The following is a 25,260-nucleotide window of genomic DNA, read 5'->3' as shown; positions in this document are numbered from 1 at the left end:
GTAGCATACTCAAAGCTTCATCCCTGGTAGAATATTGCTCCTATAAATTTCAAATAATGGGAATTTTACTCTATGTCGATGCCTCATTTGCTTTAGGTTTTTCATCCATGTTCAGCTCATTTAATCTCATCTTGGGAAACCACTGTCAATCATCTTCATTTAGTAGTATTATCGACTGTTGAAGCAAGCAGTTCATTTTATGTTAATTTCGTGAACATAACATCACTGTGCTCCTTGTTGTTTAACATTAAGATTGTCTTTAGTTAAATTGTGGTTAAACCTGCTTAAATATTTCCCTATGATTTTTTTTGTCTGTTTCTCTGTAGTGATCATGATTTAATATCTCACCATTAATATCTACTGCTCAGATTTTAGATGAGTCAGTCTTGAAAATGTATTACGTTTTTCAGGTAATTTTATGTGGTAAAGTATTTACTAGCACCCGTACACTTATACAAATTATAACAAGGAAACTTGAATATTCTAATTTTTAAATTGTTACATTTTTAAGCAAAATTGGAATTTGGACACCATTAAATCGAAATACAAAAAGTGTCCGGTGTTGTTATCAAATATGGGGAAGCAAAATATTACGATAAGATGAGTCACACGGCTTGTGAGTCGAAGGTCCCGGCGCTGAATTTACCATAAATCCTCACATTGTTGAACCTGATCGAATAATCTGATTGAAGTAAAGCTGAAGTTACTCTATTGATTAACTCTTTCGTGCCGAACGTCGGGTGGAGCTGACAGGCATTTTCATGCGCAGAAGACCTAACATCAGGTATAGCTGTCGTGGATTTTTCAACGCAAATGACCGGACATCGGCTCTAGCCGATGTGAGGGAAGGGAAGGGACTGCTGAGGTAGCAATTGTCAGATCCATTCGGGTCCGCCCTGAGACCCAGCTTAGCAAGACCTTAGGGCCTTTCCTCGGCAATTAAGTCTGACCCTCCCGCTCATTTATGATTATCCCCTATGCAGGAATCCGTTGGGAAGTGGTTATATTGTAAATGGTTTTATATATACATATTTTGTTTCATACTATGTACAATTTTTTATACTTTGAAATGAATTCTTAGTTTTTTTTCTGCACTTAAGCAATTTTAAAACAAAAATTTACTGCATTTGAACAGAAAATTTTAACTGGACGACCATGATTTCACTCTATTTCCGTTATTAAAATTTTCTTTTTCCCCTCTCCAATTCCACGAAGTGACTCTGGAAACTGTTATCTCTAGAAGCATATTTATATCAGCAAAGCAAACCTACTTATTCATCAATCCTTTGTTAATATCTCTTCTTGGCAAATCACTCTTTCAACAGGGGATATCATGAAGTGGTTTGTCTTATTATTGAATTTAATCTAAGAATATGGTGGCCTATCTGCATTTTATGTTGCTTCCACATGGCACTGAGTCACAGTCTTCATTCATCTTAGTTTTGATGGAATTATTTATTTGCAATGCCAGCTTAATCAAATGGTATTGTTTAATTTCAATGCAATTAAGTTGAAAGTGCTGTTGAGTCTGGTTGGGAAGTTTGCTTGGATCCTGTATTTTTCTGCAAAAGACATTTTTCTTCTTGTATTCACCCATAACCTGAATTTGTATGCCGAAAAATGTTGCTTAATTCTCATAGCCTTGTCATAGTCATTAATTGATTAAGTATGGTATTTGGAGGAGGCGACCGACAGATGAGGTCATTTGCGCCACGAGGGTGTAGGGTATGGAAGGAAGGGTGGATAGAAACCCGGTGTCGGCATTAGCTTGCTCTTAACGAAAGATGCCAAGGGGACCACGGCTTAACGTCCCATCCGACGGACTTGTGACGTTGTGCTTGAAATGTCCTCCACACAACATTCAAGCGGGGATCAGGCAGTCTCTGAAAATTCTCTGCCACTGCCAGGATTTGAACCCAAGCCCGCCGGGTGGGAAGCCAAAACTCTAGCCACCACACCAACCCGATCCCCTTGAATAAGTTTAGGTAATTAAGTAGATTTTGGTGATATGATCATTTCAATTGTGACTGGATTTGAAAGAATGTGGAATCCACAGCATACCTCTGAATGTATTTACTCATCTCAATCGCTTGTAAGCTGGATGAGATGCAGGTTCTAGATCAGATACGCAGGAGACAGGAAGTTTGGATGGAGTACTAAGCTGGGAGGGGGTGTTGAAAATATTGTTAGAGGGAAGAATATTGGCTAAATGTGGGAGGGGAAGGAAAAGTATTTTTTAGATAGTATGCAAGCGGTTAGGCCTTCGTATGAATTGAAGAGGGAAGTCCCTATAGTTAGGGGAGATTGAGAGGGATGAGGGAAGGGGTGGTTGGCAGAATGCTCCATGTAAACCTACCTTGACCTGCGAAATACTTAAATGAATTCTATAATGAAAGCAATGGAATACTGGCTATAGTTAAATTAACTCATCGAGTTGGGACGGTACTGAGCTCAAAAATCATGTTGACCTCAAAATTTTATTATACAGTGAGTCCTCGTTCTACGTCACCCCGTTTAACGTCATTTCGTGATAACGTCACGAAAATTTTGAGACCGTCATTCGTTTATCGCACCTTCGCTTCGCGATAACGTCAGGGCTTTTAAATTTTGCGCGAGAAAAAAATAAGAAGCGGCGGGCGTTGCAGGTTGTTCGTTTTGTGGGCGTTAATACAGTCAGTCTAAACGAAGTGTAAAACAGTGTGTTTATTGTTAATTTAGCAAAATTTCGGTTTTAGCAAAATTTTTGAAAAATGAATTCTTAGGTTCGGTGCGCAAGGTTTTACTTGACATAATGGTTTTCAGGAACCTAAAAAGTGATTTCAAGGAATTTTTCCGTGTAAAACTCGGAGTTTTTGTCGTCACTTTTTTCGCCGTGTTCACAATAATTTTGGTTCCTGTAACTGCGACGATGTTTCAGCGATGATGATGCCCAGGCGACGCTCGCCCGGGCGACCACCATAGTGAAGCCGAAAAGCAAATGCGGGAAGATACAAAAATGGAGAAGGACTTACGTCAGTGCTGCTATTGTCGTCGATGAAGATAGGAACTCGTATTTATGGCATAGCTTGGCATTCCCACCGTAAAAAATGCCCCAGATATGATACGCTAAATTTTTTCGCGTAGGAATTGTGAGGTTTAGGAGCCGATATTCACTTTTTACATTGTTTCTTATTGGATATTATGTTTCGATTAACGTCATTTCGTTTATCGTCACATTTTCCAGGAACGGTAAGTGACGAAAAAACGAGGACTCACCGTATTGGTGTATTGGTATTGGTGTATTGGTACTCACTGGTGTAATTTTGAACCCAGGATTTTACATTGTATTGACAAGGGGATAAAAATGGACTTTTTAGAACAGTTTGAGATTGTGAATTGCACCACTAAACTTTGTAATGACCATATGGAGCATCCCATACCACCCATCTAATTGTACCTGATGATAACACTAGATGTTGAAACCCGGGTCGTGCTATTTAAAAGAAAGTGTGGAATAAAACAAAGTTATTTTATTTCATTCAATAATGAAGCAATTCCACAAAATAACGCCTGAGTCCGTGTCTTATAATAATGAATAATTGCTTATGTTGGTACTTTTAAATGAAAATAGAATCTTTTCTGGTGAAGACAGTCATGATATTTTAATGAACATTCCTTTATTCCAACAAAGCCAATGTGGCCATTCAGTCAGACATGAAATCACTTTTCCTTTAAAAAATTCGGTAATTGGATGGGAAGGATATGTTATAAAGGAAAAAAATCTTTCCAATGCAGCCATTTTCTCTTCGAAAATGCTCATTTTGCCACTCTCTTTTCATGTATTGCTGATGTCATAAAATTTCTGGTTCATTTGCTCATTCAGGGAGAACCTTTCACTGAGGGAACAAATCCATGGAAAGAGTGTAAACTAGAGATGTGCGAATAGTATCCGCGAATACTCGAATACCTCGAATACTAGAAAGTATTCGATATTCGAGATCTCGAATAGTTATGCCAAAGGTACCGTCTCGAATACCTCGAATACTTTGAATTTCGCGTCATACGCTTTCGCTCGCACGTCATTGGTAGTTGACTCAGAAAAATGAGAACTCTAGTCGTTAAGTGCATGCAGCGACGATTTAGGCAAACTGACGAACTATATCAAATTCGCGGGTTAGAGCGGTGAAAAGAGTTCGACGTGGGGAACCGAAATTGATAGGGTGAAAAAATCCGAGAATCCCAGGTGTCCCCCATCAGGAGTAACTCAATGCCGTGGGATAGCAACATAGGCGCATTTCCCACGATCCGCTATTCCCTCCACTCAGCATTCACCCCACCCAATCTGACAATTTCCTCTTCTCCGAAATCAAACAAAAGGTCCCAGCTCGTGCAGGGATCGTATTACGAAGACTTTAGCCCCGAAAAATATCAAGTTACCGGAAAATAATAGAATAGCGTTTTACCCTTCACTCTTTCTCCCCCAGTGACCATTTTCCCGCATTCATCTTTTGATAAAAATAAGACGAGGTGTTTACCATGTGTCCTTTGTGGCTAATAACGACAGTCACTTATTTTGAATCTTCCCCAGGAGATGAAACTACCACAGGGAGGTACTCAGTGCCGTGGGATAGTGACATTGGCGCATTTCCCACGATCTGCTATCCTCCCTTCAGCATTCGCCTCACCCACTCTGACGATTTCCTCTTCTCCGATATCAAACAAAAGATCCGACCTAGCGCAGGGATCGTATTACGAAGACCTTAGCTTCGAAAAAAATATCAAGTTACGCGAGAAAAATAAAAACGTGTCTCGCACCCACCCCCTTTTCTCACCAGCTGACCTTTTTCTACCTACCTGCTTCGAATTTCCCCCTTTCTGGAGGTCGACTGCTGCATGAGTCATCTACTAGCCCGAAAGGTGTCTAACAATGACTTTCGGCAATTATTATTACACTGTTATTGGATTGAAATATTAGTAATATGCGCGTAATTTAAGAAAGAATAAGATTAAACACGACATATTTATGACTTTATTAAAGCATTTTACGCAGGAAAATAAATGCCGGAAAGAGGAAGAAATACGACGGGGGCTTAGCATTTTGGCGTAATGCTCAAATAGGGTGCTTTACTATTATTTTTTTATTGCCTAAATCGAAATATTAATACTCCTGGAGTACGTATTTAACCCTTTTAGATTTTTATTGGACGATATCTATTTTTCGCGATTAAATTAAAAGTGAACATTTTCAAGCGCGCGAAAACGCGACGCGTTAGTGGGAATGATAGGGAAAAGTCCGTGTGACGCATTTCTGTTTCCCCCTCCCGCCTTGTGAGGTGACCTTGGGCGAGGCTCTGAGCGCTGATACCCTAGCAAACCTTACCTTATCAAACGAAAACTTTCCGACCTTAGCCAGTTTTAATAAGTGATTATTTAGACATGTTTCCCTGAGCTCTGTGCCTCATGCATGTCAAGTGGAGTGGCATCACATGGGTGCCAATCTGGCTTTTTTAAAATGAGGATAAAATTGACCATTGCCATTGGTCTAGACCAGTATTTCTAGAACCAAATAATTTGTATATTATGAATATACCAATGGTAGGTAACGAATCACAATCAATGCCTTTCGTTTTCTTTAATGAAGGAAACTACCCTATTGTTTACATAAAATTAAAATAGACCATTAATAAGCTAAATTCCTGTTTGAATCCTTTAAAGGCAATCACAATTACTCGCCAAAATCTTGGGTTTCCTGCTGCATAGGCGACCTAGTCAAACATTCTCACATTCATAGTTTAGTATTCGAAATTCGAGATATTCGAATATTCGAGCAATGATTTGATATTCGAATTCGATATTCGAATTCGAGAAATCTACTATTCGACCCATCCCTAGTGTAAACAACAATAAACCTCATTCGACTGAGGTGTTTTTGAAAACCATTGACCCACTCAGTTCGTAATACCATCAGCTTATATGTAAATGGTTGAAGGCTGTTGGTTTTTCACTGCAAATAGTTCAAGAGGTAAAATGATTGGGAAACGGAAAAATGTATTTCTTTATTTCTCACACTCCGTTACAATCCATATTTAAAAAAAAAGTGGTGAACAAGTTACTTGTGTTTTTTTTCTATGCTTTCTCGGTGAAACTAAATTTTTAGTTAGATCAGTAGGTGTGTTTAGAGAGAGAGACTATCTGTAGGGGCAACAACAATGGTCAACTATGTTTTCTTTTTATAGCCACCGTGAGATATTGTCTGACTTGTGAATTAATGATTTCTCTCCAACAAAAATTATTGTCCATCTAACTTTTAAAATTATATCTATTTGTGAATTTGAAGAGAGTTAATTCCTTATTCATCTAGCGTAAGATATAAAGGAAAGGTATTTTCATCATTATTTTATGTATGTATAGAATTAAGGTATATTGCCATTGGCATTTCATGTGCTGCATTATTTTTTACCTTGCCACTTATAGTTATTATTTTTTTGTAAGTTTGATGGATTCATTTTGAAAATTTTACCTCTAGGTGTTTCAGTATGTTGGTTGCAGTCTTTAGATGTAAGTACAGGAGCTGTGTTTGCATAAAAATCACTAAAACACTTAATTACTGTTACCTTAGCTGTGGAAAATAAGTTTTGGCTTGTCATGAAGCTTATTTTAATATTTATAGGATTATTTATGTTTGTTGGCATTGCATAGCGAAGCTCATTGTATGAGAATCCTAAAAATATTTACCTTGACTAAAACAATGGAGAGATGCACTGAGTATGGAGTGGGCCAAATGGTTGAGAATTAATTGTATGAACATGATTGGAAACTAAAATATAATTATGTGAGTCCGAAAACTTATTAATATCAATGTAACCATTAACTTTTTATTAAATATTTTGATCTCTTTATTTTAATTTATAAGAGAAAAAAGCTGTTGCTTTTTGTTTATGTTATCATATCACCATTAGACATAGTTCTTATAATTATTCCATCAGTATTGATTTGTGCTTCTGCACATTGGTGGTAAGTAAAGTTTAATTATCTTGTATTGTTGGATAGTTTATTTTATTTATAATGTGGCTCTAATATGTGTCACTATTAAAGATATCCATTCTCAATTGTTCAAGCAATCTAAGCCTAGCGCGCAGCCTCCGAGTCTGCAGCGGCTCCCAGACTATTTTCCTTAACGTCTGGGTAACACTGTCTGTACGTCCGTAGCAGTTTTTGACGAAACGCACAGCCTTTCGTTTTGCAGTCTTTCTGCACAGGATCCCATAGGCTCACTGCATATTCACGGTGCAGTCGGACAAGTGCGAAATAGCACCTTTCTTTTACTTTCTCATCCCAAAATCTTCCCACAATATGCTTGGCGATTACTATGCCGCAAATATTCCTTATATGTGCTCCCCAAGTGAGGTTCGAGGTTATCGTAACTCCCAGGTACTTCACTTTGTCTGTTGCCTTTATGTTAATACCATCCACTGCATAAACATGGTTATAGTTGGACGAATTCCTCAAGAAATGTACCGTCATGCATTTGCTCAGATTAAGTTCCAGTCCCCACTCTTGGCTCCACAAATGAATGTTGTTTAAGTCCGATGATGGAATTTCATAGTCAGAGTGATCACTAATTTCGCGGTAGATGACAGCATTGTCAGCAAATAAAAGTTTTTTACTGCTTATGCAGCAGCAGAGATCATTAATGCATATAATGAACAACAGGGGGCCGACTACGCTTTTACAACATCAGAGCTAATTCCATCAAGAACTACTTTTTGCTTACGATCACTGAGAAAGCTGCGTATCAAGTTTACAATTGTTTCGTTTAATCTGTATGACTGTAATTTGTATAAAAGTTTGTTGTGAGGTACCGTGTCGAAAGCTTTCTTAAAATCTAATATTGTGCGTCAGCTTGTCTATTCAATTCTCCAGATTTTATAACATCGTGAAGAAAGAGCACGAGCTGTGTTTCGCATGATCTTCTACCTTTTTGGAATCTGTGCTTACAGTCATGGAGGAAGTTATGTCTGTCCAAGAAAGTCATGATATTGCTAATGACGATATGCTCAAGTATCTTGCCTATCTATCAATAGTGTAAGGATTAATGAAATATCCCTGAGAAAGATGTAAAACTCACCATTTTGAACCATTTATCGTAAACATTTTCTGAGGGAGGGGCCCCGCAACTCCCCCTTACACTAGCAGGTATTCCATACCCCCCAGATCCCCACTTGCACCTTAAACCCTCCTTAGCCTTAATTTAAGCTGCACACTTGTCTCTGAAATCTATTGCTCTTGATAGTACACCATTGCAATTCAAGAAATTATTTATAATTATTGTTGCACAGATCCCTGTGCATTGATTCAGTTTGCACAGTAAGGTTACATTGTAAGAAATGAAAAACAACATGAAACATATACATGGGACCAAACATGTAGTATAAAGAAAAGTGACATTGTAGGCAGCCTCGTGCACTGTTACAAATTTATGTACACAGAGGGTGAAAGTTGCCATGAAAAAATATTTGCAAATATTTTTTCATGGCAACCTTATATCTATGTTGAAATTTCATAAATCAATGATCAATACATACATCATATTTATTTTTAAATGGTTGTATGGTGCAAGTTAAGGGTTTAAATTGCATCCCGGGTAACTTGTTCCTCTCTTTATGGTCCTTTTGGGGAATGAGAACTTGCTGACGTTTGATTTTTGTGATCTCTCTTTTACTTTGTATGTATGGTCGTTTTTGCCAAAGAAGCAATTCAGATAGATTCTGCTGGTTGCATCATTTACAGATGCGATTGCTAATGTGAGGAAACTGGCGGACTACTTAAGTGACTTAATTTCCATTTTTACTTAGCGGATAACTATTTGAGGGCTTGTTTTTCTCCTTTGAAACGTCTAAAATTAACTTGCTGCCATAGGATTCTGCAAGTTCTATTTTGCTTGTGAAAAATAATATTTAAATAATGGTGGTTTTCATAAATTATATCATAATTTGGCTAATGTGTGGTTGAAAAATGTGAAGGTTGAAAAGAAATGCAAAATCAAAGAACATATTTTGGAGCCAAGTAAGTTTGATCATTTCTGATTTCAGTAAATCTCAATGATATTATAATTATGATGGATTATTCCTATCCATAAAGTTATCCTTAAAATGTAGTAATAGTGGGAATTGGAATTTTAAAAAAATCATATTGGCGATTGGTGAAAATTCTTAGTGGTACTGTATGGTTCATATTTCTTTGACCACTGGGTACTTCTGAGTTTATACTCCTTTGTCTTTCCTTAGGTGGCATTTTTCATCTCACGCTTCCTTCTCAGAAGAACTGACTTCTTTGCAGCAATTCTCCCAAAAGATCAGTTTGATAGGCCCAAAGCAAAACTGGTCGAGTTGGCTGTTGCTTTTAGAGCCTTACTCCATCTCTCTCAGGTAAAGTTATAAGCCCTTTTTTTTATTATAAATTTTGGCTTCTTTCGTCTTAATTATTTTGTTTTTCTTGATAGAATGATATTTTTTCTTTGTATAATCATTTCTCATAATAGCAATAATAAGTTTTATTTGTCCAGGAATCAAGTAGTTACAAAGATTACACCGATTTAGGACACATTAGGTTAAAGAAACTAAATACATTGGATACAGGACACTTGTTAAACATTGTTATAAAATACATCAATGGAGTAAACCATTTTTGATTTCAGTTACAGTGGAGCTACACTTTTCTAAGCTATAAGCTCATCTGGCAGTTTATCATGTTGTTGAATCATGAATTACCCTGAATTTGAAGCTTTGCATACTTTGTGTGTACTTATAAGTCGTGCAGTGGATCATACCTTATTGTAGAAAAGTGGTGAATATCACCATTCTTAACGTACTGAGATAATTTCTTTTTTTACTGAAAAGAACGTGAAAATTATGTGCACGATGCTGGTAATATATTTAATTGTATTAATAGGGTACATGTCAAGTTTATGTAGAAGATTAAGACCGTTTTCTAATCCACGTAGTATGCACTCATTCCCTTGCACTCTGCTCCCTTACTAATGCTCTACTGGCGCCATAAAGTGTGAACGGAAATAATGCGAACTCTTGACAGTAAGGAAATGTGACGCACGGGGTAGTGTTAGGACATCTGGTGGTTGATTTAAGATTCAATTTCACCTTTATACTTATATTTTTGCATGTGAAGAGCAAGAATTCACAATGCCGATATAATATTACGTAAAAGAGCTTACATAATGAACACAAAATTACTTAAAACTCCAGTTCAAGATTTCTGAGTTTTCCATTCCCGCCATTTTCACGTCCACTTCCTATGAGGGCACGTGAACAAGGGAGCATCCACGTTCCCTTGTTCACTTACCCTTCGTTCCCTTGCGCCCTCGCCAATTGGATCCACCCTTGCTGTCGTCACATCCGTAAGTTGACGATCGAAAAGTGCACGAGGGGTGAATAATTGCGAATTGGAAAACGGCCTAAACATTTTCATATAGAAGTATAAGTGTCAATGTACCCTGCAAGGTGATCATGTTTTCAGTTTTTTTTATACCACTGATTAGTTCCCTGTATTCCTATTGGGTGCACACAGTCACCCATTGATCCATCAGTTGGATGGGTGTGCATATTTGCTCTCAGGAAATACAGCAGACTCCCGATTATCCGGCTGCAGTATATCCGTATTGCGGATTATCCGTGCATGATTTTCACTCTCGCTCAATGTTTTCCGTGATATTTATAAACAATAAGATCGGACACAAAATCACTGGAATTACTGCATTTGAATGCTAGGATACACCGGGCTAATTATTTCCATTAGATCCCCCTTCGTTAAACGGAAGCGATTGCGCGCTAGCTGCATTCACGGGAGCTCCGTGTTCCTGTTTTCCAAGCCTCACAGTGCGTAAATGTGCTCCGTGATCACGGATACATGTCCTTCAGCAGTTGGAACCTGGGCAACTTGTGCGAGATGCGACTATGTGGCATCTGTGGCGTGGTGCCTGAAAGTGTTGATGCCGACGTTGCGCAGTGGTTTTGAAGCATTTTTCCACTTTTTTGTATCCGTGATCACACAGCTGCCGATGCGTGGTTTTTGAAACCAGTACTTACGTAGAGCCGTAATAATGTGCGCACAACCTTGTTATCACCGCTAAGAAGATCGCGGGCTGGAGAAGAAAGCTCTCAATGAGTCCGGGAAGCACTCCAAAATAACAGAATAACTATATAAATAATAATACAGTGAAACTTGGTTATAACGGCATCGGCTGTAACGTCAACTCGGGTTTAACGTCACATTTTATACAGGCCAGCCAAAATTGAACATTTTATATTGTACGAAAACCCGTTTATATATTGTCAACAAATATTGCGACGCTCGGGTATAGCGTCAAAAATTTTGCGATTCTTAGGTTGAAAAAGTGGTAGTGTGATTGTATTATGTCCCAAAGTTCATAGAAACCATGTGTAGAAACATCAAAAGCAAAAACAGGTCACAAGCTGGACGTTGAGCTGGTGACGGGATGCAACTCTTTTGTTTAATTGGTGTCTGGACATATTCCAATGTACGATTTACGATTCCAATGTAGATTTCAATAAACAGTGTTGTATATAGCAGAACATTTGCGTTTTTACTTTGTCCTCTCACTCAGATTTAAGGCTGCTTTTTTTATAACGTCACTCGGATATAGCGTTAAAAATCTTCTGGTCCCTTTGATGACGTTATAACCTAGTTCCACTTTACATTGTTTGTTTTACGTAAATTATGAATATGATAAGACATTAAAGTAAAAGTTTAGGTTATCTGTGTTTTCTATTATTTGTGCCATCTCTCCCCATCATTAGCTCGGATAATCGGGAGTGTGCTGTAGTGACGTCAGTATCAGGATGTTCGTTCAATCCCTTGCATCATAGAGTTCACTTATGGTGTGGGTGAAGGTGAATATTTAATATAAAGAATACTTAATGTGGCTGAATGCACCCAATACTTTAACCGTGAACATGGAATTCACCGTCAATTTGGTGCATCGTCAAATCTTATTTATTAACTTGGACATCATTCAATGAATATTGAAAGGCCCATGCGATTTTACATGCAACATCCGATGCAAGTTTGAAATTATTTTCTCATTTCAGCTCAGTTTCATGTAACTCACAGTAAGGATTGACATGCTTTTACATTGATGATAATTACTCCAAAATTTCTAGCAAACAATATGATGATTATTTAGATGTATGATTATTGGCTTGTCTTTTTTGTTTTAAATGTGAATTATCACAAAAAATCACATTTTTCATTCCGAAGAGTGAAATTATAAAGCTATTGCTTTCTGTCATCATGGATTACCCCGAAATATCAGTGACAATTTAACATTTTTGCGATGGGTGGGTATCTCATTTATGAGTCTGAATGTAGATTCAGATACTTATCAATTTAGAATTTTGAGAAACGTATGTACTCATCTGAGAGGAAGCTGTCATTTGATTACACTTATTGTCAATTATTTGCTAGGTGTAATATTGGATGAAATAACATTTTTATAGCTCATTATTTTTGCTCTTAATTATCTCAAGTAATGTCATCATTTCCTGCACCAGTAATAACTGTCACTGTAAAAATTTTTTGGCAATGCATAATTTGCTTCTCTAATGTTTTCTTAACTATTTTGATTCTATCTATACAAGTGCTTGATCAGCACATATTTACAATCAGCACTGAAAAACTTTTCCATTAATTTCTGCTCAGCTTTTTCAAAATTAACATTTTAATTTAATTTATCATTAATTTGTCAAAAAATTGGGATAAGAAACATGGTGGAATATCTAGTTAGGAAGGTCACTGCTTTGGAACTGCATATTCTTGTTAAACTTAGCAGCTGAACTATAGTGTAAATGCCATAGTTCTGATAATATATGAAAGGTAAATACCAGGAAATCCCTCCACATTTTATTTCACAAAGGTTGGATTTATTTGGTATTACTATTTTCAAAGGTATTTTTGGGGTGGTCAGAGGTTGAACTACATTGGAGTTGAGGATTTCCATTTCGTTACGAAAGAATTGTTAGATAATTGTCAGATTGAATGATTTCATGTGGGATCATTGACAATATTTCATGTTTTTGTTTTGACTTCATGTACTGAAAACTCTGATTTAAAAAATAGGCTTGCTTATCCTCTCCCACAATTATTCAAAATGTATTTCCCTCGTGAGGATCGGTTGTAGCAAATTTTTCTCGTGCATCTGATATATGTATGTTGGAGGGAATTCTATGTATGTGCCAATTATTAGTTGTGTAATTGCTAATTAAATGATTATAATCACAGTTTCTGTTAGAAAATTTTTCTTTACATGCCAAAGATATAGGATTGTATGCCTTAGATAAGATTTTAGCTTCCATTTTACGTGAGAACCTCATAATTATCGGTCTACAGGGCAGGACGATTAAGTTTATTATCACTTGTTTTATATTGTGAAAATAAAATTTTGACGTAGTTAATATTTTCTAGTTTTACCAAATGATACCTGAAACAACTTTTCATATCATCTTCTTTATAAGTAGGCCTTAAGGAATGACATTATTGTCTTTTTTTATACCACTGAGTCGACATTGTGTTCCTCATCTTGGGTAATGACATACCAAATGGAAGATGCCAGTTATTTGTGATTCTAATGCTAAAATGAGAAACTTATTAATAACAAAATGGGGTTTTTAGTGGGAACATGGAAAGTACTGATATAGAATAACTCTGGTATTTAATCCTGCCAATAATTCCTCAGCAAAACGTGTTCCTAACATTATTTATGGTATTACATGAATGTTTTTTGGTAACTTCAGGATAAAATATAGTTAAATCACTAGTACATGGTAAATGGGATGCATGATTAAAATTCACAGGTGCATGAAAATAAGAGAAAAATGATTAAACATGAGAGTATTCTACTTCTTGGATACGCAGAAGTTTTTTCTTAGACCTTGGGATACCTGATATGTAATAATTTCAGGATAATAAAAATACACTACTTTGATTAAATGCTAAATCTAACTTTAACAATTATTACTGCATCATTTGGTTGGTTATTCATTTTGAAGTTCTTTGAATCTAATTCAAGGTAGAATTCATGAAGCCTTAGTAAGACTATGAAAATGCAGGGGTGTGGCGAGGAAATATGAATTTAATTTTCTTCCTTTTTTATGAAGTTTTAACTTTGAGTTAATTTAAGTGCATATTAAATGCCTATTATTGGTTTTGACACAAACATTTCCTACTTAATACATTAGTATAACTTAAGAGGTGTTTGGTTCCTTTCATTTTGTATTCATGTTTTTGTCCTGGCAGTTAGTGTTGTATAATGTTATTCAAATTCTTTAGTGTCTTATTATGGTAATGTAATAAAAAAATTAATTACAACTTCATCTCCCTGTCAAGCCTGAAAACTGTAACAAAGCATGTTGTATCTAATAAGGTCATGCAAAAATAAAATTGACCATTGCTCATTCATATTTGTATCCCAGCTGAACTAAAGTGCATTAACATTTTAAATTTTAGCCTCAAAATAATTGCTTAACAAATAGCATTTGCACATAATTTTGTGCCTACTTCTTGATTAAATCATTCAAGTCAAATAAAATTTTAAATGACTTAGAGTGTTATATGTTAATCATTTTCGAAGAGTGTCCTAATCTAATAGTCTAAAACTCCTGTTCTGTATTCCTATAATGCCTTGTCATCCTACCTGTAACCTTACTCCTCTCCTTCATCTTACTATGTGTAATTCTTATATTTCTGAAATCAATTTTTGTCCCATCGAAACAACATCAAAACTGACAAATGTCTAGGTGGTCGTTAACGCCATGACAGTGCAAGATCTGTGGTCCAACCCTTGCCTATTATCTTCAGTTGGATGGGGAGTAGCTCATGGTAAGTGAGCGCAAAGTTATATACTGCCAAAACAGTCTTCATTCTCCTAATTGTCATTTGTTCTGAGTGAATTTTGAATGCCGTGTTGTCAAGTCTTTGGTTGAGCCCGGAATGTATGTAAGGTCAAGCAGGGATTGTGTCCTCCCTTGGGTGAGCATGCTTCATATTTAGTTGTTTTGCTTATTGGGTAATTTGGTCTTTGTTTTGCGTTTTACTTTGCTTTGTTGCATATTTAATTTCGGTTTTTGTAGGTTTTTTTTCCACGGTCAATTATTATTTTCTTGATTCATAAACATCTATAAAAATTATTACTCTTGTGGTAAAAAGTAATGTTGCTGTGTGGTCTAGTAACTTAAATCTTGAAATTGAGAGGTGGTCAGTGATAAGTTTGGTAGGCTGGTATGATGATAAGTGTGGTACAAAGTGGGAAGTATTGTAGAATAAATTTTGGGGTTCTTGTTCTCCATTTTCTACATCAAGTCACCTCCAACTGTGGGTTTATCTTAAATTTAGGTGAAAATGGTGTCAGTGGTGAAGGAGGACTATCAATTGAAATTTAATCCATTCTTTTACCTTTATTGTAATTTAGTCAAGCAAGAGGGTATGTTTTGGACACATTTAAATATTGTGAATGCAGAGTATTGATGAATAGTCACTTCTAAGAAATGGATAGGAGTATTGTTTGAATGTCACTTAAAAAAAATGTATACATTGGTTTTGGAGTACAGACGTGTTTAGAGTGTCAGCATTCCAGTCTGAGGGAATGCTGTGATATCTTGTTAGTGTAATCAGGATATGTATTAATATAGGTTTTTTTAGATGGCTGATGAAATTTCAATCCATTTTAAAAGTAGAAGATGCTGATGTTGGGTTTCCATTCTCCGTACCTCCTCTCTTAAGTTTAGTGGTATTAGACCTTATCTAGTGGGCTTCCATCATTTTGTGATAAAAAGATTTATTTTGAGAAAAGATATATTTAGAGATATCGAAGGAAAGATCAAGGACATACATATTTATTTTACATCTAGGTGTTGTTAATAGGTGGACTTAGACAAATGTTGCGGTAAACTTTGTTTGTTAAGCTTTTTGGGCCCTCAGAGATGCAAAACGGGTTGATTTGTTCTCTGTTAGTGATAAGTTTCATTTTTTCAAGAACTTTGCGATAAAATTATCATAATGTCCAATTACATACTTGTTGATACATGTACTACATGTTCGGTTGATTTTGTCATGGCAGTACTTCTGTTATATGTGTTTAAATTTTCATCTTTTATTTCAAATCCTATATGCTTGTGCCTACCCATTCTATCCTTCCCCAAACTTTTTTGTTTATATTTTGTTTTTTACTATTTTCCTTATTGTTTCTTATTTTGGATAGCTTTAGTTGTAATGAATTTTGTAATAAATGTTTGCATGAGCAGTCGGTTGTCATTTGGCACAGTGACTCTCGACTGAACTAGTTGAATTAATATTTTTAAATAATCTTTTGGCTTTGCAATGCTTGGATTGCATGTGATCATAATTTCCTTGAATATACCATGGTTGCTTCCTTAATTGCATTGTTATAGATGGAGTGATTCTTGGCCTTAGTACTTTTCTGAAATCATATTTTATTTCATTTGATAAATAATCATTAATGCCGTCATTAATATTGATACTTAATGGCTGTTCAGCCTAGTCATTGCATTCTTCAGTCTACCTCGGTGATGTTACATTAAGGTTGCTATTTCCATTTCCTATGTTATATGGCATTGCTTGCGTCCAAATTTTTAGGAACTTGAATTTCTTTTAGTTGTGTTTTTAGCATGTATGCTGTTATCTTTTGACATCAAATGATAGAAGTTTTTTGGCTGTAAATATATTTTTAGAAATTTCTGATGCATTCTCCTCAAAAATGTTTATAGTCTTGGATAAAAATTTCTTGTACATATTTGGTTCACAGTTCAGAGGTAAGATTGTTGTCCTTTTTACTCTTCATTGGGTACTGAGATGTATACGGGGATAGGAGAATGATATTTTGTTACCTTGAAGAAACCAGGGAATTTTCCTAGTGTATATTTAGAAAGTTGTTCGAAGTTTGCAGAGTCAACTTGGGCATATCTGAAGCTATGTAGAAATTGCAACTGTGGACTATGTTCAAGAATCATATAAGGAGCCAGTATTGTCCTGTGCCCATAAAATATTGAAGGAATAATTTTTTATGTGTTTAAGAATTTAAGGGGGTATGACTGTATAAGTCATGGCCTCGGTGATTTTCAAGGGTGCCTGTCGTATGGTGAATCAGCCTCACGTCATAAATGTTTGATTGCCATAAAATGAGTAAGTAAATGTATGGAATTTTGTGGGTTTTAAATGCATATTTTTTTATTATCCTCTGAGCTTTTATTATGAAGTATGAATGGTTCACCAATTCACCAATTGTTCACCAATCTTTTTAAAAGACTGGTGAACTGGTATAATGACCGTTATGGCTTTCAACCTCAGCATAACTTGACATCATCTTGCAGCAGAAAGTCAATGGAAATTTATGTGTAACCTGCCCATGCCTTTAATCTTAGATAATTCTGATCAGTAATGAATTGCAAAGTGGTTTAAGCTGAAATAAACAATGGGATATTTTTCATGGAGAGTTATGAAGTTACCCTTTTAATTCATTCATTAACATTCAATGGACTTAAGTTGTCAAAACCTATTTTGGAATAACAGTTGTTGAAGACCATTTGCAACGTTAAGGGATTTTGTTGTGAAGCTATTATGATCAGTCAATTGTAAGAAGAGATGGATTTATATTTGATGAAAAATTTTAGGAATGAAATTATCTAGTTGGTTCATAAGTGAAGTATTCATTAGGTATGTGGAGATGTTGGAGGATGATATACGTTAAAGCTACTTTGACTTGAGGCTAGCTTTCTCTCTGGTGAAAGCATTTATTTTTATTTTTTCTCTACGGTGAGGTAGTATTGGAAGGTGATTAATAAGTTTAATATCAATGAATTATTTAAGTAGAACCAAACATATGTCAAAAATATTTCTTGCCAAACACACTTAAGAGTAAATTATGTCATTTCATATCAGCAGGAGGTTCATTTTTTCATTCAAAATGTACTCAGATTTATGAAGTTCTTTCGATGCTAAGAGTTTCAACCTAGTTATTGTAGTACAAACACTTATCAGATTTTTTATGTCTGTGTGATATGTTATCTGTCAGCATTATAAGAAAATAATGAAGTAAAATATTAAGATACTATGGCATTACTTGATAACTCTGATAAAATTATTTGTATGAAGATATGTATTAGTGAAGGAGAATTGAGGATGAAAGATTGTTTGAACTACATATTTATTCCCTGCATTCTACGCATTCAATTATTGAGACTGCAATCATTGTGGCAGCCTTCTTTCATGTATCAGTTCACAATTGATGTCACCCTTATGGACAGGTATCATTTGCATGGCAATAATGTACAGCTATTCATGATAAAAGTAGTCTTTGTAAAGGTCTTGTTTTTCTTGTATTCCTCCAAGAAAAATGCCTGATATTTCCATGTCTCTTGTTTTCAGGTCAGAGCAATCCAGAAGAGCATAGTTTTTCAGCATTAGGATGGAATATTCCTATATCTCGTGCCATATATCTGTCTGCTAGTGCAATTAATCATTCTTGTTATCCCAATGCTAAGTGCAGGTAAGTTTTTATCGAATCCTTGATTCTTATTAGTGCATGCATATTTGAAACATCCATACATTTTATATAGGGATGTTCAACTACTCAAAAATTTGAGTCGAGTTGAGTACTAAGAGTACTATTATGAATGTCGAGTCAAGTAGTTTTGGTAACAGAGCTTTCGAGGCCAGTAGGTAGTGGCACTGACTCCATGGGGCCTGAGGAGGCCCGAGCCCCCTCAAAAATTCATTATGGGTGTGAGGAAAAAATGTGTCTGGCTTGCCGATTTTCCATGGAGTGTCCAGATATCGAGATTAGAGTTATCAGGGTTCTAATGTTGATCATATGACTCTTCTAAAATGCTTAAAAAACGTAAAACTTACTACTTATAAAATTTCCTGGGGCAAGATCCCCGGTTTGGGCCTCCCCAAATTTTTTGTAAGTCAGCATCCCTGCCAGTAGGTACAGAATCTGCGAACAGTAAAATATATCATCAAAGTTGTGTGAGAATCTTTTCAAAAAATAATAGATCATTTAATTGCCTTGGCCGGGGAGTTTCATCTGACTGTATACATAGCAGTCAACTTGTTGACAAGGGTACCAAATACATTTTTTTGAGATGTAATCAAGTTTTAGAGTTCTCAGGACCAGAAGGGAAAAAGGTGGGGGTTAGCTCAAAGAAATAATATTTTCCAAATTGATGCAGCAGTTCATTCTGGTTTAATAAGCCTCTCAGCAGTGATATATAAACTGGCCAATGAAGTAGATCATCTGGAATGTGAACCTACAACCATTGGGGTGCCCCGTTTCATGAGCCCTTGCAGTTGAAGCTGAGTGGGATGGGTAGCTCCAAATATATTTTTACCTTTTAGGTAATCTATTGTTTTTCTTATTCTTAATGAAAACCTGCATTCAATGGCAGATCCAGGATTTTTTCTGGGGAGGGGGAAGAGGGGACATGGGACTGATAGGCAAACGGTCTTCTCATGTTTGAGATTAAAAACAGCATGCAGCAATTACTAATCAAAATATTCTCATTTTAATATGAAAGTCGTTAATATAAAATTAAATGATTGAGGCTCCGTAATACAAAAAATAAAACGAATGTGATAATTACCGCATAAGAATCTTGTTTATTTTTTAAGTTTATGGGGGGAGGGCACGTGCCTTCATGATCACCTATATTGCATTGCATTGCATTCTAATGAATCAATAATACTTCCCATCTTTTCAATTTCAGTTGGTACAAGAACTATGTGATAGTTAAAGCAACACGTGAAATACCTCCTGGAGAAGAAGTGCTTGTATCTTATCTGGGTGAGTAATCACAGATTTTTTTGCTAACAGTCAATTATTTGAATTAACCCTTTCGCACCGAATTCCTCACCTGTGCAGCGAGGATTTTCTTCCTTAAACAACAAATGCCACACCAGTGCGTCCTGAATGTTATTACCCTAACCAACGAATGCCGCGCCTGTGCGGCACAGGTCGAAAAAAGTGACCGTCGCGGACACAATAGACCCACGGACGCGGTCGCCCCTCACGATCCGCCTTAGCGCGAGCCCAGTCCCATCTTCGGCCGCTCAGGTCGACCCTTTCCTATCCTCTTCACGCGGTCAACTACTGTTATTTGCAGTGTGTTTTCCAAAAAAATGTTTGTTGCTTACTTTTGAAATTCAATGCTAGAAATGAATTAATCTTTTTTTGCTGACCACATGGAAATTTCAAACAAAATTCTAACGTTAATCTCAACGGAGTTATAGAACAACTAGTAAATACATTAAATCCATCTAAATCAACGTTAGAACTTCATTTAAAATTTCTGCACGCTCAGAAAAAAACACAAAATTCATTTTGAATGTAAAAAAATCAGTGCGAGCAACAAATATTTTCATATATTTTGCATTAACATTTTAGCCAGTTGACCGCGAACTCATGCTAGGAAGGGGCTTTTAATCCTTCTAGGGTCTGGGACAGAGGCCGAGGAAAGGGATCGGCGCCCTCTGAGTTGGGTCCAAAAATGGTTAGGGAGGGAACCACTGCCTTCAGTTGACACGAAAACGCTTTGTACAAGGGAGTAAAGAAAACTTTCAAGAGACTTGTATTGAGGAAGAATTTCCCTAAACCAAGGTCCGGCGCGAAAGGGTTAAGGATGAGTCGGTTCTTAAATTTTTTCGGTTCTCGATACTCAGTTACAAGGATGAACTCTTATTATCTGAATTACATATTGGGAAATGTAAATGAACAACCACAAGAATTGAATGAAAATAATTTCACTAAAGATGTAAATTAGCAGGAAAGCTCTGTAAAAAAAAAACTTAAGATCATCTCCATAATTTTATTTGCCAAGCAAAAAAGTTTAAATAATACGTTGTGAAATAATGCATGATTGGCCAATACGTCACATTACATCAGGTAGCCACTGGTTTTTTCTCCAGGTTTTGATTTAACATATTTACCCTATTTGGGTCAAATCTATTCTTTTTTTGACAGAAATATTGCCATGATCAGGCATTTATTGAAAACAGTAGTGAGTTAATGCAGTGTTGCCTTCTGCATGATAATCACACCTTTAGATGCCTTGCATAGGTTTTTCAACTTACGAACAAGCTCTTGGAACGCATCTTGCTCGTATGTCAAAGAATTACTGTATATGTACATGATTCAATTGTAAGGCCACGTTCAGACAAAACTATTTTCCACCGGCCACCGTTCACGGCTGGGCACACGACATTGCAGAGATTCGTCTCCAGTCGTCTCATCTGAGAGCTGCCTGAATTTTACGTGAATGGCTACCGATGAAAAGGCGATTCGTATGAAAGCGGACTCAATGTATTATTGTCTGTATTTCACGCTGTAGATGGCACATCGACGGACCAAATGGTTGCCACAGTCAAGAACCGGCAGTACGGAGAACTGGGTACCGAAACCGACCCATCTATAATTTGAATAATTTGTTTGGAAGTTTTTTGAATGTTTTAAGTTTTGCTTGCTCAAGAACACCTGATGGTTAAAGTAACTGTTTGATGTAATAATGAGGATATGTGGCTGTGATTTTAATGGTCCAATATTTGATATTCATGTGAACAGCTAGTAATCACCTATTAGGATTTACTTACACGCATTTGAAAATAATTCAGCGCAAACTCGTCAATTATATTGGCTGGGATATGATGGAGAAAATCAATGATGACTATTTGGTAAGATTACTGCCTTCTGGTGGTGAATTTTTTATCAGCATCTAAAGCATCATTGCTGGAGTGAAAGTGGGAGGAATGATGTTAAAATCGGTAAGGTTCGCGGATGATCAGGCGCTGATTAGCCAATCAGCGAGGGGATTACAGGCTCTAGTGGATGCGTTATATGAGCGGTGCGAGGAGTATGGGATGAGGATTAATCACAAGAAGACTAAGGTAATGCGGTTCTGTAAAGTATCGCGAGCGAGGAATGTGAGACTCAAGATCAAAGTAGGTGGGGAAAAACTTGAACAGGTAGAGCAGTTTAACTATTTGGGCAGCACATTAGAGGAAAACGGACACAGTAGCAAAGACATCAGGAAGCGAATTGCACTAGCAAAGGAGGCGTTCATGAACAGGAAGGAGCTTCTTAGAGGATCGTTGTGTAAGAGTTTAAAGAAAAGGTTAGTGAAGAGTTTGATTTGGAGTGTAGCTCTCTATGGTGCCGAAACATGGACACTGAGGAAAGAAGATGAGAGAAGATTGGAGGCATTCGAGATGTGGGTATGGAGAAGAATGGAGAGGGTAAAATAGACGGAGAGGAAAAGGAACGACGAAGTGCTGGATATGGTGGGTGAGGAGAGGCAGCTTTTGGATGAGATACGGAGGAGACAGAAGGTATGGATGGAGGGAGTACTCAGCGGGGAGGGAATGTTGAAAAAGGTGTTAGAGGGTAGAATGTTAGGGAAACGAGGGAGGGGAAGGAAAAGAGTAGGATTTTTGGATAAATTGAAGGGGAGTAGGCCTTATAGTGAATTGAAGAAGGCGGTAATGGAAGGAAAGGAAGGCTCCCAGATCACTTCTTTAGTACTCCATGCAAACCTACCTTAATCGGTAGAATACTTTAATAATAAAGCATCATTGGAATTGAAGGGAGTGAGGAAGATGAGATATAAGAAGTGACTTTACTCGTCAAACTAAATTAGAGCAAAGCATTGATACAACAAAGGAACTGCTTGAACTCTGTAGAATTACTATTTTTCCATGAAATTCAAATTTCATATCAGTATTTTATATCAAAAAAATATTTTTCTTAATATTATTTTTCATTTTTAGGCTTTTCGTTGTGTTAAACTCTTTTCTACTGAGTATCGTTAGGTTTGTCTAAGTTGTATGCAAAGGAACAATTTATTTATAGAATTACTGGTATCTTTGCATTTTCCACGGGAGTACTATTACAGTAAATTACAGTAAAACCTCTATGTAGTGAACCTCTTTACATCGTAAACCTCCATACTTCGTACCAACCCTCTGGTCCCGTCAGATTTACATGTAAATGTATAGGCAAACCTCTATATAGTGAACCTCTTTATCTCGTAAAACCTCCGTATATCGTACCAACAAGACAGCCCCGAGACGGCCTAACTACCTCCGCAAATCGTACCGAGATAACTAGAGACCATTAATGCAGCTGCGATTACCTACATGGAATGACATTTTCAGCGATGTATGTTTCACGCTTATTTTTTTCTTATACACCTTTAATAATGTTCACGTTAACCATTAGTTAGGGCATCCAACTATCCTAATAATATTAAGTGACGGTAAATGAAGACGGAACACATCGTTTTCTCTTGAATCATGGTCAAAATCGCGCGATAGCACTCGCTTTCTTTTACTGATGGCTTTATTTTCTTGTAAGTGCCTACATACTATGTTCAGTTAATAAAAGAGGCGACCAGCGCAGCCTATAATCACTTGCTGACGGAAATATTTCAACTAACTTCACTCCCATCCATGGAGACAGAATTACTCGACCGTATTGCTACTTCCGCTTCTAAAATTAAAATATTTCAAGAATTTTCCGCGACTTGAAATAAATCAAATACAGTTTCGCAATTATTTTATTCCCATATTTCCCGGTGTAGCACTTTCTTGCTACCGCCTTGGTAATTTTTTTGATGCTTTCGTGAACGATCGTAGTTTAAAATTTATTGCGCTTAGCGACAGTCATATGTCTTACCTGCGTATTTATGCCGCGAAATCTGACTATTCCATCGGGAGTCCGGGACGTCAATTTCTAGCAATACTGAACGAACATCAATCCATGCGCGGCAGTGTTAGGTGAAGGAGGCAGCTAATTAGCTGATACGCGGTAGGGCATTGAAATTTTTTACCGTCGCCGCCGCATTCTGAAGTAGTTCGCCCAGCATTCTCACCTGGAAATCACGTCCTTTCGCAGACCAAGCGTTTCTGTGTGCCCTAGACAGAGTTTTTCTTCAGAACGCTACGTGCATTGTATTTTGGAGAGAGGGAATTCAACAAAATTTTCAAAATTACGCTCAATTTTTTGTCTATTTTTTGCCGTAGTCACGTGTTTATTTATTTTTTTATAATCTTTAACAAGTCACATGTTATAAGAATGATAAATAAATTCTAAAAGATATAATAAGGAGTATTTTCAATTAATTGCCATAAAATATGAAAAAATATGAAAATTACTTAATTAATCATAGGATGATAATGGATTCAAGAAATAAAAGAAGGCGACTGCTTGACATTGCCACATAATTAGCAATTTTCCTAGTCACCTACGAGGACAGGCAGAAGGCAGTGACCTTTGGAATACCATCATTCACCCTCACATCTATTTTAAACAACCGAGGAAAAACAGAAGAAACTGGCTAGGCTGCACAAATAAAAAAAAACTCAGGCAGTTAAATACGAGGATGAAGAAATTATGTTTAGAAATATAAAACTATTGTTCTTTCCTCCGAACACTATTAGTAAATTACAACCCTTAGACCAGGGAATTATTTCTTAAGTAAAAAGGCATTAACGAAAACAGCTAGTGATTTATTTACAGTGAAAATGACATTAAGAAGTGCTCGTGGAATTGAAAACATTATTTCGAGAGAGTTAGAAAAAAATGTTAAGCAAACCCATTAACTAATTTATTTTCTAAAAAGGCCTCTTCAACAATTTACTTATACCTTTGTGTAATCATTAAATTGTAAATATATGTTCAGTTATGCATACCTATATATTTAAATATATTAATATATTGGCTTAAAAGACAGTAGCACCTTTCATTTCCCAAGGATATGAAAAAATGGTGCCTACCACAAAAACCTCTCTATAGTGAACCTCCATACATCAAATTGCCCAAATTTTGGTCCCCTCCATTACGATGTAAAGAGGTTTTACTGTAGCTACTAATAAAATTCAATTTTCATGGAATTAGGATTGCTTTCTACATAATAGCATCTCTAAGGACTGAATGTTAAAATATTGTATGTAATTGCATTTAAGATATTTTTACATTTAAGCCTTCCTCTGCTCTTGAATACTCTACTTGAGGCTTCTTCTACAAATAGCTCACTCTGATTCTCTCAAAAATAATATAAACAAGAATAAGACATGACTTTTCCCTTCCTATCTGAAACTGTTTACATTTGCTGTACCCTTAAAATGATGCCTATCCTTACAAACAACGCAAGCAGTTGAAAATTCAGTGGCTTTAATAGTTTCGCA

The 25,260-nt window shown here is 36.4% G+C and overlaps 1 protein-coding gene across 1 annotated transcript in view; it reads left to right on the top strand.

The window, feature by feature from the left end:
• LOC124161090 (SET and MYND domain-containing protein 4-like) overlaps positions 1-25,260 on the top strand; it is a 50,929-nt gene that overhangs the window by 11,408 nt on the left and 14,261 nt on the right. The window contains exons 7-10 of the mRNA XM_046537283.1: positions 9,267-9,407; positions 14,808-14,889; positions 18,451-18,571; positions 19,791-19,867. Of these exons, the coding sequence (XP_046393239.1) occupies positions 9,267-9,407; positions 14,808-14,889; positions 18,451-18,571; positions 19,791-19,867 (421 nt within the window). The remainder of the gene's footprint in view (positions 1-9,266; positions 9,408-14,807; positions 14,890-18,450; positions 18,572-19,790; positions 19,868-25,260) is intronic.

The sequence above is a fragment of the Ischnura elegans genome, chromosome 6, assembly GCF_921293095.1.
Source record: "Ischnura elegans chromosome 6, ioIscEleg1.1, whole genome shotgun sequence".
In the NCBI taxonomy this organism is placed as follows: Eukaryota; Metazoa; Arthropoda; class Insecta; order Odonata; family Coenagrionidae; genus Ischnura; species Ischnura elegans.
Note: the sequence above shows the minus strand (reverse complement) of the source record. Positions and strands in the feature narration are given on the sequence as shown.